The 12,796-nt window shown below is 45.1% G+C and overlaps 1 protein-coding gene across 1 annotated transcript in view; it reads right to left on the bottom strand.

Annotated features, from left to right (window-relative positions):
• The window catches only part of SARS2 (seryl-tRNA synthetase 2, mitochondrial), a 278,053-nt gene that overhangs the window by 90,873 nt on the left and 174,384 nt on the right, over positions 1-12,796 (bottom strand). Inside the window, exons 4-6 of the mRNA XM_086938739.1 lie at positions 6,869-7,009; positions 6,659-6,713; positions 3,392-3,455 (exon numbers count right to left, since the gene is read on the bottom strand). Coding sequence (XP_086794865.1) covers positions 3,392-3,455; positions 6,659-6,713; positions 6,869-7,009 — 260 coding nt within the window. The remainder of the gene's footprint in view (positions 1-3,391; positions 3,456-6,658; positions 6,714-6,868; positions 7,010-12,796) is intronic.

The raw sequence follows: 12,796 nt of genomic DNA, 5'->3' as shown, positions 1-12,796 counted from the left end.
CCTCTGCTTTTATGGGCTCGTCTGTGGAGGGTTCCAGAGTTAAAATCCCATGCTGATGGGCTGTCCGAGGTGATGGGAATGGGGGGCTGGCATACAATCAAGTGGCTAAGGGACACTAAAAACCTCCTGGGGGAGCTGGGTTTGGGGGACTGTTGGGCTGCAAAATCCGCCCCACCAAAAGCTGTCTTAAAAAAACTGTATTGGGACTGGGTCTCCTGCCAACTCATCAGCAACCCACGCCACTGCAATTCGACCGCTGTATTTTTAAGAATCAAAGACGTGGTAGCGTATGAACCCTACCTGGATTTGATCACCATGCCAGTTGATAGGGCTCTTTACTTAAAGTTCAGAATAGGCACTCTCCCGATTGGGGACCTCCTTTCCAGATGGAAATCGCCAGTTCAGCTATCACCTTTTTGTGCCCTTTGCTCCACAAGACGTGAGACGGTGGCTCATACCCTTTTTGAGTGTCCGGACTACATTCGCCCTAGGAGACATTGGCTTAAACCCTTATTCAGACGCTTGGGGACGCGCCAGCATTTGGTGGCGCTACGCATCCTGTTAACTGAAACTTCCCCTCTTATAGTTTGTGGCATTTCCAAATTTTTAAAGTGGACATGGTTGATTCGCTGCAACAGATTGTCTATTTCAATGTAATCTATTTTTAGCTAATTTATTATTGTATAAAGGGTATCCTTTTCCTTTTTTTTAACAACCGACACATTTGTATTATTTTGATCTGCAGTTTTAAATGTATGTAATGCTTTTAAGATATCTCTGCATGTCGAAAAGAAATAGTGAAGAAGGAAGCAGGGCTTCTACAACACCTTGCTGCTCCAGAAGGAGCGAAGAAACAGGAGCCAAAGACCATAAGACACTGAAAGATCTCTCACTGAGGGAAAGGGCACCAGCACCAACAGAGAAGAGGAACAACAGGCAAAGGCACATCACCTATGCATAAAGGTAGTATAAGAGGAAATACCATGCCTGTTAAATCAGAGAGATAAGTTAAAATAACCCTGCCTTAAAGATCTCAAAGTAAGCATATTTTACCCTCATTTTAAGCCCAAGTAGACAGTTTCCTGTTGTGATTCCCTAAATAGTAATTGAGCTCAATGCATATCAATGTGCAAAGAGCTTATATCCCACTGGCTCTAGAGTGGAAAAAGAGCAATTATGTGGAGAAGAAAGAAAGCACAGAATGTGAATGGAAGCCAAAACTCCTGTTAGACCAAATGTCCTCTCATAGCCAAGAGGGTAAACACTTCCATTACAAGCCTGGATCATGACAAGAAAAAGAGGAGTATCCTATTACATGAACAGAGAACAGATGGGAGACAAATTGAAAATAGCTGCAGAAAAACAGGCCGAGAACTAGGGTGCTTGCCAAGCATGCTTATCTCAGTCAGGTGTACAACTGGGAAATATGCTATTGAGATTTGCTATGCTCACGAAGGCATGGCAAAAACAGCACAATGGGTCTTTTGCCTTATGTGAGAATGACAGTCAAGGTGTACGTTGGTGCACTACACCGTCCAAGAGAAACTCCCGTCTTCTAAAGACCAAGGCCATTGTTGCACTTTCATCCTGGTGGACTATTCAGCCGCGTTTCATCCCAATGACTATATTGTGCTCATTGAAAACATTGCATCATTTGCTGGCATCAAGGATATCAATCTAGCTAGATTATTATCTATCTCAACAACTACATTCAGAAAGGGAACACTGGATCCTTTTCAGCCGAGGCCCGTCCAGGTAAGAGCGGCGGGGCTGAGTGGGGGTGGGGGTTAGAATTTTAACAGACGACGAATCAGGGAAATTACATAAATAAATAATTTTTCCTCGTCATCATCGTCTGTCAAAATCCCCTCCACTCTGCTCCACTGCTCTCACTTGCATGGGCCCCAGCTGATACTTTTGCTTCTAAATCCACCCCAGTCTAATTCTCATAATCCACAAGGGTTAGTCCTTCCCGCAACCCTCTTAAATTTGCATGTGGCCTTTAATAGAGTTCTCACGATGGGCATCACATTAGCTATCCCCTATATGTGCTGGAAACCAAGATTTAAAACATAGTTGTACATTACGGCCACTGGTTTCATATTGAAGGAGTAGACCAAGGGTAAAGCGAAACCGTACACGAAATACAGTCGGTGGAAACTGCAAATTGGTTAGGCAATTGGAGGTCTGAGCAGGTCAGGCTCCTGAGTGGGTACATTGTACACATTACCAGCTGCTCTTCCACTTCTGAAGTACTGCAAGGGATTAACACTAAAGAAAGAGGTCAATACCTGAAGGAAAGTAAGAAGAGTATGGGGTCCAGTCCACAGCCACACCCAATTACAATTTAAATGCTTCCACTTTGAAGACCCTATGAGGATACAAAGTTATTTTCATACAAGAGGACAGTGGACTGGAATGCAAGCCACCTTGGCTGATGTCATCCACAGAGCCACAAATGAACAAGCATACAGATGCATTAATAAGGCTGATGTACGCCTCAGGAGCGAGGGCCACAGCGGTTGTTGCATGAGCTGAAGATGGCAAATACATCTGATATGGCCTGGCATGAGAAAGGTGTGCCATAAATTGCTGAATCTGAGGTAACTAGGTAGCCATGTCCTCCCACAATTGGATTTACTGGACACTAAGTATGGCAATAGGAAAGCCCACATCTGTTTTACTTGTAAAAGGAGTGTATTAAAGTTGATAGATCGGTTTATTGAGGCTTTACATATCCAATCTATGCATTGATAAAGCCGGAATTATTTGAAGTGATTGAAGAGCTAAAAGTTGGATTTTTTTTGTATGATTTAAGGCATGGGAAGGGATAGCACTATAAGTGTTGCTGCTCTATGATCTGCATATGCATTGAGATTAGATGTAATATAACTGAATTGCTTTCTGTTTTTAATACTATTTAAACATAAAATACAGGCTGGCATAACCAGACTGTGTAAGAGACTATGCAGGTAGATACAATCTATAATTAATGGATGCACACAATGAGATCAATAATCTAAAACTTCAAAAACAAAACACCTCATCCCCAAACTACAGAATCCTCTGAATTGCATCTGTTTATTCCAATTAATCTCCAGTGACCTTACTGTCCTCAAGGCCTTCACTAAGAGAGGTTGCAGCTCTTTCTAAAGGTAATCGGACACACATCAGCATGTCACCAGCATCTCACACATAGTTTGTAAAACTTTGATATTGTATATGTCGACTGAAAGCGCGGGCCCGTGGCGAACTGGGACTTTGATGACTAAATCCAATGAGTAATAAATGATGATCATTGGATCAGAAAATGACTGACTATCTCTATTTCTGCTACATGACTTTACAGTAAGAATTGAAAGGTAGTGATGTTATCACTTTGACCTCTTACTTTTGTCGTATGATGTCCAGGTCCTCTCCGATCTCCAAGTGACCTTTGACTCTAAAATCAAAATCTGTAAAGGAAAAATTTAGAAGATGTTAATTTTGCACATGTTCTCTGACTACCTGTTGCCATTTTCACTGTTGTATGGTTCTCTAACCTACACTGTAGCCCTTCTCCTTCCTCTCTTCATCAACTTCTGTTCCTATTCTATTTTAATAATGATAAATATAATAATAAATTGTTGATATTAACAATGCCTGTCTAAACATTGTGGGTATGAGGGTGTTTGTGCTGCTATCACCCATGGATGTCTACATGCAACAAGTGACACTTGACCTCTATCTCAGCGTTTGCAAAGTTCCAGTATTGCATCGAGATACCTGTGTGAAAAACAAGGACTATAACACCTACAAAGCAAATGGTACATTGCGAGGGAACAATTGTGGTCCTTTTCTCCCTCTGTTGCCCACAGCTGGCATTCATACAATAGAAGTTTTCGCTGACAGCTTCCATTTTGAGAATGTTTACTAAATGACCTGTCTATTCAATGTCTTGGAACTAGGCAATGAAAAAATGACTTGGGAATCGCAAGAAGGAGATTGAGGCATTTTTGGTGCCGTCTTCCTTGTGGTACACAAGGAATCGCAATGTTGAGCATGTGTATCGTTGTGCGATTTGCACCTAGCAGTGGCGATTTGATACAGTGATTTTTGTTTTTTTCAGACAAAGCCAGCAACACGGTGCATTGCAAGCTCTGCAAGAGAATCATTCGGTACATCAGCCCCCATATCCCCAACAATGCCCTCTAATATGTCACTGATCATAACCCCTATGTTAACCTGTTACACTAATCCTAATACGAACCCTTATCCTAACAATAACTCTACTCTAATTAGTTCCCCTTTAATGTATCCAATAACACTTTTTAAATAATAAAGAAAACTATAACATTGATGCATGGCTATTATCATTACCAATTCCTACAAATGAACTTTCCATTTTCGTTTTTCTTCGCTTCCACTTTTTCATGTTAGTATACGATCATTAAAAGAAGACATAACTTGATAAATTATAGGTAAGGAACTATTCTTGATGACCAAGGTTTCCTAACGTTTGTAACTCCCTTGAGCAACACATTTTTGAGCAGGAGTCTTCAGAAATGCTTAGTAAAGGTTGGTGGACCATTAAGGCTTGGCCGACGGCACTTCCATATATCTAGAGCTCTCTTGCATGGCCATCACTATGGAATAGAGTGTGTTGAGGCCAATTTGCTTGAAAAACTTTGTGATTCAATACTTTAAGTATAACAGTATCTAACATTTTGATTGGCAAGGACTTCAAAAAAGTTCATTTCTGTCCGTCGTAAACTGGCTGACCCTTCCCTACTTGTCGGAGATGCTGATACTTAGGCACTGACTGGGGCCAGATCTCACTCTTAGCTATCACAATCTACTAACAACAATTACTAAACAGTGCTGTGGTCTTTACCAGACAGCAGTCCCTCATAATTGCTTCTGAAGAACTTCTGGTGAAAATGGCTTATTTTTAAATAAGTCAATCAGCTTTGAATTCAAAGTATTAACTCATATTAAAGAGGCTGGTTTTGGAGAAGTTACGGTTACAGACAAGTTGCTATACATTTGGATCACTGTTTCTATAGAGGTGATTGCCTTTGCTGGATCATGTGTACATCTGACCACCTCAGTAGCAAACAACATCTTAAAGTGACAGGATTACCCATAACTGATTTCAAACACTTGCTTCAGAGTATTGGTTTCCACATAGAAAGCTAATATCACTGGAGACAGAGGGTAGCCCTGCTTGCCCATCACTCTATTTTAAATGGGATTGAAATCTCTTCATTTATAAGTGCATTATTCTCTATGACAGAGTACAATATACCATGATTCAGAAGATTAATTTGTAACCAATGCCAAGCTATCTTATTGTAGAATGGCACAGAAGAACCTATCAAATGCTCTAGCAGCATCTAGCGATACTGCAGCTCCATCCTTCTCCAGGGCTTCCTAATCTTAACGTGTATTTTTTGTGAGCTCTAAAAGGGAATTAGCACTCTTTGGCTAGATGTACGAAGCATGTTTGCAGTTGGAAATGGCCTGATTCACAGAATCAGGCCGTTTACGGCAGCAAACATGTTTTTGGTATGTTTTAATCCATTTCTTTTGTAGTGATATTTCCAACCCACAAAGGGATTCAGTATCTTGCGCGACGTCAATAAGGCAGTCCATGCATCTGAGGGATCTTATTTTGTCCCCAAATCTTGAGCTTGTGAGTCCGACTGTCTCGTCCCAAACGTCGCTCTCCATGTAGCTCGAGTACGAGAGCTACAACTGAATCCCTTTGTGGGTTTGAAATATCACCACAAAAGAAAGGTCTTAATCAAAAAGGACATAGCCTTGAGAAAGTTGCGGTACGATTTCCCTTTGAAAGCGGCAAAACACGTGTTGGCTGTCTGAAGCAAGACCAAAAGAATAAAGAAAGAAAATAAGAATTGAAATAACTTGTGTATAATTTGTGCTTACATCATGCACTTAACGAATTGTTGATACACCTATGACGTGTGCTGAGGATTTCTTTGTATGGTTCTCTGAAAATAAGCACTGGAAGAATACAAGCTATACAATAAAAGGATGGTAACGAAGCTCTACTCCAGGGGAGAGACAAACACAAGAAGAGGAATTAAAGCCATTGAATAAGAAGAAAAAAACAAGGTGATTGATAAAAAAAAGCTAACCAACTGTAAGGAGCTGGTTAACCAAATGCCCACTGTAAATATATGTCTTTATCTGCAATTAAAACATTGGAATTTTGGGAGCTCCACTCAAGACAATGTAATGGCTCAGGGTTGATAATGGCTGATATAAGCCTACTGCTCCAACATTCCAATGTTTGTCTTTCTGTTTCTCCCTTTTTAATAGAGATTAGCACATTCTATCTTCAGTGAATGAAATGCTCTAATAGCCTTAAGCAAATGTGAAATGTTACTTTGCAACATCCCTTTGCCCTGCAACTCTCAATTGCTCTGCTAGGTGCCAGTGCAGCTTCGATGAGTCACTGTAAGGGAAGCAGGCATGTTTACGGTATAGCTTCACATCAAGACCTGTGCCTTTCTCTTGTCAGCCACTGTTTGCCTGCAGACTGTTGTGTAACTTTTTCCAAACTGCATCCTAAAATCATGTTAATCCTCTTGAAACACATTAGACCTGAAAGGATCCATGTGTGGTAAAGTAAGGTGCATAAAATGTCACTCACCTGGTTTCCTCCCAATGACTTCGACTATTCGGGCATTGCTCTCATCTCCAACTGGCTGGAAGAAGGATGAAAAATCTTAGGGTGAGGCCACAAACAGCCGAAAGAGGTGTGACCAGACCTCCTGTATCAGACTCCTACAATTACCCACCATTTTCCCATCCCAGAGTATTCCCAGACGGTACACCAATAATATCCTTCGATTGCTCTTACCACATCAGGGTGGGTCCTGTTGGGCAGCTCCAGGGCCTTAAGGTAATACTGCTCGTCCAGCTCATACTCTTCCTGATACAGACTTGTAAGCATCTGGCGTAATTCCCTGCCACGCTGCCGGAGCTGAAGATGATGAGGGTGCTGTGTGACAGACATCGATATCATGTAATCAATTTATCAGTAGGATACTTAATGCTGGGGGCTCAGAGAGTTCAACCATCAGAGAGAGGTACAGAGAGGGAGATCACAAGTAAAGCAGGAGAGACATTGGGTCAGAGCTACAGAAATGCATCACTCAGGCAGCACTGGGGGAGGGAGGTAAAGGATGCTAGGGATAAGCGATGCAGGGCACATCACATACACCATAGAGTGGGATGTTCAGTGATAGTGGGAACAACACTCCAATGGCAGTACTAAATAAGGGTGTCTGATGCCAACAACATTGACTTCAAAACATGCTTTTTAACTGACAGTTTCACTAATCACTGTTAGACTGCAGTGCTCTTTTGCGAACAGGCCTTTTCATTTTACTCCCAGCTCTTCCTTTCCTTTAACTATCTGCCTGCCACTGCTGGGCAGGAGTAGCCCCTTAGCAGACTCCTGTTCTGAGTCTCTACCGACTCATCAGCAGGCTGCGCCATGTCTCCACAGGGCTTGGAGGCTTGAATTGACCAACGGGGGTAGGACGGGGCAGCACGGGGCAGCACTGAGGCCTGGTGGGGCAAGAGAGGACTGACTTGCAGGTATGCACTGTCTGAAGTTGGCAGGATTCTGGCAGGTCAAGCAAAATCAACGGGACATCAACGGAAGTGACACACAAGAGCGGGTCAAGCCCACCATCGGTCTCAAATTTGACCATTTTATCTTCTAACTTGCTAGCCACCCTCCTAACCGTCTATTCTGCCACAAAATAGGTTGCACAGAGTTTACTAAAACTGTCTTTGGGGTGTGGGAAGAGGAAGAGATTGTTAGTAATTGTTGTGATCAACATTTTCTTATGCACGAGAGCGCTGCGTACTGAAAACGGACCACGGGGAAGGATGAGAGGATTGCATATGCAGAGCTTTGTTTTGGGGGGCATCACACATGTGGGGCTGGCAGGTCAGTGATGGAGGCACATCATACATACATTAGAGAAAGAGAATCACTGCTGGAAGGGAAGATCACAAGTAAAGGGGGAGGGGGTTAGTGGTCAAATGAGACATCACATGGTATCGCAAGAGTTATGAAAAGGCACCCTACATTCCGCTTGAGGGAGTCAGTGAGCAGGGGAGGACATTAAACAAGCAAGCACTGGACGGCCAGAGACGAGGAGGAAGTATCAAGTAGGAGGCGCTAGCCAGTTTTTAGCGATGGAAGGATACATTACATTTAGAATGCTGGGGTGTCAGCACTGAGGAGGTAGAGTCTGTCACTGCCCTATTAGGAGCTCATAGCTACAACTGTTCTGGTGGCTAAGAAGCTGTAGCTTGCATGTGTGGGAGGTGCATTGTGGGAGTGTACTTGGCCAAACAAGTGCTTTTATTGGGTCACAGTCAACCTAATGACACTGCCAAGGCTACTGGAGCCAACAGAAGGCGGACGGGTAGAGGAGGACTGGAAAATGAATGGACAGGTTGAGGATACATGGTTGCAGACATCCTAGATTGGAAAAGTTGGGCTCCATATGTGAAGGCCAGAGATGCGCTCCAATCATGTAGCTGCGATCACAGTCATGCAAGTAAGATTCAAACAGGTGAATTAGTGAGGAGGAGTAAAAACCATAATGGGTGTTTTCTAATATTTTTTTTTGCAGGGAAAGTTTTTTGAAGTCAAGTCAAGTCAAGTCAAGTCATAAGATTTGTATAGCGCACTACATACCCAGAGGGTTTCAAGGCGCTTAGGAAGGGGAGGAGGATTATTTGTCAAATATCCACGTTTTAAGCTGCTTTCTGAACGCTAGGTGATTCTGGGTGAGGCGAAGGTAAGCGGGGAGTGAGTTCCATGTTTTGGCAGCCAGGTATGAAAAGGATCTGCCTCCCATGGTGGTCTTGTTGATGCGAGGTACAGTGGCGAAGGCTTGGTTGGAAGAGCGAAGTTGGCGGGAGGGGGTGTAGAAGGACAGTCGGGAGTTGAGGCAATCTGGTCCGATGTCGTAGAGTGATTTGTGTGCGTGGGTGAGCAGTCGGAAAGTGATCCTCTTATTGACTGGTAGCCAGTGGAGGTCTTTAAGGTGACCAGAGATGTGTTCGTTGCGTGGGATGTTTAAAATGATCCTGGCTGAGGCGTTTTGGATTCGTTGTAGTTTCTTCTGGAGTTTAGCGGTGGTACCTGCGTAGAGGGTGTTTCCGTAGTCCAGTCGGCTCGTGACTAGAGCGTGGGTGACTGTTTTCCTTGTTTCGGAGGGGATCCAGCGAAATGTTTTTCTGAGCATGCGAAGAATGTTAAAGCAGGAAGAGGATACGGCGCTGACTTGTCTGTTCATTGAGAGTGAAGAATCCAGGATGACGCCAAGGTTCCGTGCGTGGTCTGTCGGGATGGGTGCTTTTCCGAGGGCTTCCGGCCACCAGGAGTCGTCCCATGCAGAGGGGGATGTACCTAAGATGAGGACTTCTGTTTTGTCTGAGTTCAGTTTCAGACGGCTTTGTTTCATCCATTCGGCGACTTCTTTCATTCCTTCGTGTAAGTTAGTTTTGGCGGTGCTGGGGTCCTTGGTGAGAGAAAGGATCAGTTGAGTGTCATCCGCGTAAGAGATGATGTTGAGGTTGTGTTGGCGGGCGATGGCCGCGAGGGGGCTCATGTATACGTTGAAGAGGGTGGGACTGAGTGAGGATCCTTGAGGTACACCGCAGATGACTTCAGTGGCCTCTGACTTGAATGGTGGGAGGCGGACTCTCTGGGTTCTTCCGGTGAGGAACGAGGTGATCCAATCCAGTGCTTTTCCTTGGATTCCGATGTTTCTGAGGCGTTGTAAAAGGGTGCTGTGGCAGACTGTGTCGAAGGCTGCAGAGAGGTCGAGGAGGATGAGGGCGACTGTGTCTCCATTGTCCAGTAGAGTTCGAATGTCGTCTGTTGCTGCGATGAGGGCGGTCTCAGTGCTGTGTTTGGCTCGGAAGCCAGATTGTGAGGGGTCGAGTGATTTGTTGGCTTCGAGGAAGGCGGCGAGCTGGTTGTTGACGGCTTTCTCGATGACTTTGGCCGGGAATGGAAGAAGCGAGATGGGGCGGTAGTTTTTGAGTTCGGTGGGGTCTGCTGTTGGTTTTTTCAGAAGGGCGGTGAGTTCAGCGTGTTTCCAGTCTTCTGGGAAGGTAGCGGAGTTGAAGGAGCAGTTGATGACGTCTCGGAGGTGCGGAGCTATAACGGAGTCTGCTTTGTTGAAGATGTGGTGAGGGCATGGGTCTGTGGGGGATCCAGAGTGGATGGAATTCATCAGGCGGATGGTGTCCTCAGTGGAGATTGGGTTCCAGGCGTTAAGGGTGTTTACGGGGGGAAGATGGTCAGCAGATGGTAGGGTGGGTTGGCTTCCGGATTGGTTGTCAAAGCTGTTGTGGATGTCAGCAATCTTGTTGTGGAAAAAAGAGGCTAGGGAGTCGCAGAGGGTTTGAGAGGGGGTGATGTCGTTGGAGTTGGCCGAGGGGTTGGAAAATTCCTTGACGATGTTGAAAAGTTCCTTGCTGTTGTGGGCGTTGTTGTCAAGTCGGTCCTTGAACGCTGTTTTCCTGGCTTTTCGGATTAGTTGGTGGTGAGTACGGGTGGCGCTTTTGAAGGCGTCCTTGTTGCTGGCGGATGGGTCTTTTTTCCAGGCCTTTTCAAGGGAGCGGCACAGTTTCTTGGACTTCTTGAGATCATCGTTGAACCATGAGGCCTTCTTGTTTCCAAGTTTGTGTTGACGTTTTTTCAGTGGTGCTAAGGTGTCGGCGGTGTTGGATAACCAGAGGGTGAGGTTGGAGGCGGCTTCGTTGGCGTTAGAAGAGAGGGCTGGGGAGGTTCGAAGGAGCGATGTGGAGATCTGATCCGTGGTGATTTTGTTCCAGTTTCTTTGTAGAGTTGGTTGGAGGTGGATGATGGGTTTCGGCTTGTTGTAGGTGAAGTGAACGCAGCTGTGGTCAGTCCAGAGGAGATCCGTAGTGTGGCTGAAGGAGACATGGTTGCTGGAGGTGAAGATGGGGTCAAGTGTGTGACCTGCGATGTGGGTGGGGGAAGTGACCAGTTGTTTAAGTCCGAGGTTGGCGAGGTTGTCTAAGAGGGTGGCGGTGTTGCGGTCGTTGATCTTTTCAAGGTGAAAGTTGAGGTCTCCCAGAAGGATGTAGTCTTTGGAGGGGAGCGCGTGTGGGGTGATGAAATCTGTGATGTCTTCACTGAATTTTGCGCGGGGTCCTGGTGGTCTGTAGAGGAGGGTGCCTCTAAGAGTTGTCTTGGGATCGATGTGGATCTGGAAGTGAAGGTGTTCGGAGTTAGCGAGGTTGGCGTCGGAGCTGGTGGAGATGCGGATGGATTTCTTATGGATGATAGCGATTCCTCCTCCTGTATGGTCGGTGCGGTCCTTGCGTGTGATCTTATAGTCATCAGGGATAGCGATGGCGATGTCAGGGGCGGAGGAAGCGTTCATCCATGTTTCCGTTAGGAAGGCGACGTCTGGAGAGACGGTGTCTAGTAGATTCCATAGGTCAATGGCGTGTCTGTGGACCGAGCGGGTGTTGAGAAGGATGCATGATAGGTGGTTGGGGTCGGGAATCTGTGGTGTGGACGTAGCGGAGATGTTGTCGGTGCCGCTGAATTTGCAGGAGAAGCAGGAGAACGGTCCATGGGTGCGTCCGGGAGCGGCTTGGACGCAGTTGGGGGCGCGACCTGGATTAACTTCCTGCATATCTACACCATAAATTCAGGTAAGAAAATGCATGCAGACTTTTTTTTCTGCAAGTCTACATTTTGAAGAGGGCACAAAGGCCTTAAAGAGGCGATGGAAGCCCATCACCCTTTTTATAAACATCTGCGTCCCTTGCAGGTGGTGGGGCGGTGAGAGAGGGTTGGGGGGTTTTGACAGACGACCACGAGGGAAAATTAAATAAATAATAAATTTTCCCTCGTTGCCGTCTGTGGAAATTGCTGCCCCCCCCCCTACCCCCAACCGCACCACTCTTCCCTGCACGGGCCGCGGCTGTTTATAAACTGCCTGATAACCCATATTCGACCTTAAAAGGCAGTTTATGTCTGAAATGGGAGTGCCAAATAACCAGAATATTTTTCCCACACAAATTTCGCCAGATGATATAAGTCGGATTTGACCAGGGAAAACAGCAATATTCCAAGTTTCACAACGACGAACAGGGTAAAACATGCTGTGCAATCACGGTGTTCCCTTCCGAGATGTGAAACTCAGAATGAAGTACCACCGCAACCTGTAAATGCTGCACTTTGAGTGCCTCGCAAAATGAGGGCCAAAGTGTTTTCTGCGATCACCGTGTTTTTATTGTTGAACAAGTGCATATGCACAGAGATGGTCACAAAAATCAAAAACATTATTTGGATGTCCCTATGTAAAATATAAAAATAAATAACTAGTTAAAGTATTCCATAAGCTTTCAGAAAGGTTGCAATAAACACAGCTTGCTACCAGCACACGGGCTTTAGCCATACATTCTCTAGTGGGCATATGAGATCTAAATTGGATGGTGGAAGGATGAGCAGTACCCATGAGAAGTCCAGAACCAGGACATGAGGCATTCTCTGGTGAGAATGGTGGCATGAAGAGTTCCCATCTCAATATTGTTCAGAGCATGGGAGAGAATGGCCATGTTTCAATATCAACGCAGGATGGTACTGGTCATTGTTTTTTCAGAGGTAGGCTGCAAAGTGTTAGGTAGATTGCCAGCTTCGGTGGAGAAGAGGCTAGGATCAACAGCTTCGTTGAAGCACGCTCAAAAAGAGGGTAGACCTCTAAGTGGAAGG

This window comes from Lissotriton vulgaris, chromosome 9, assembly GCF_964263255.1.
Source record: "Lissotriton vulgaris chromosome 9, aLisVul1.2, whole genome shotgun sequence".
Lineage (NCBI taxonomy): Eukaryota > Metazoa > Chordata > Amphibia > Caudata > Salamandridae > Lissotriton > Lissotriton vulgaris.
This window is presented reverse-complemented; position numbering and strand designations above follow the sequence as displayed.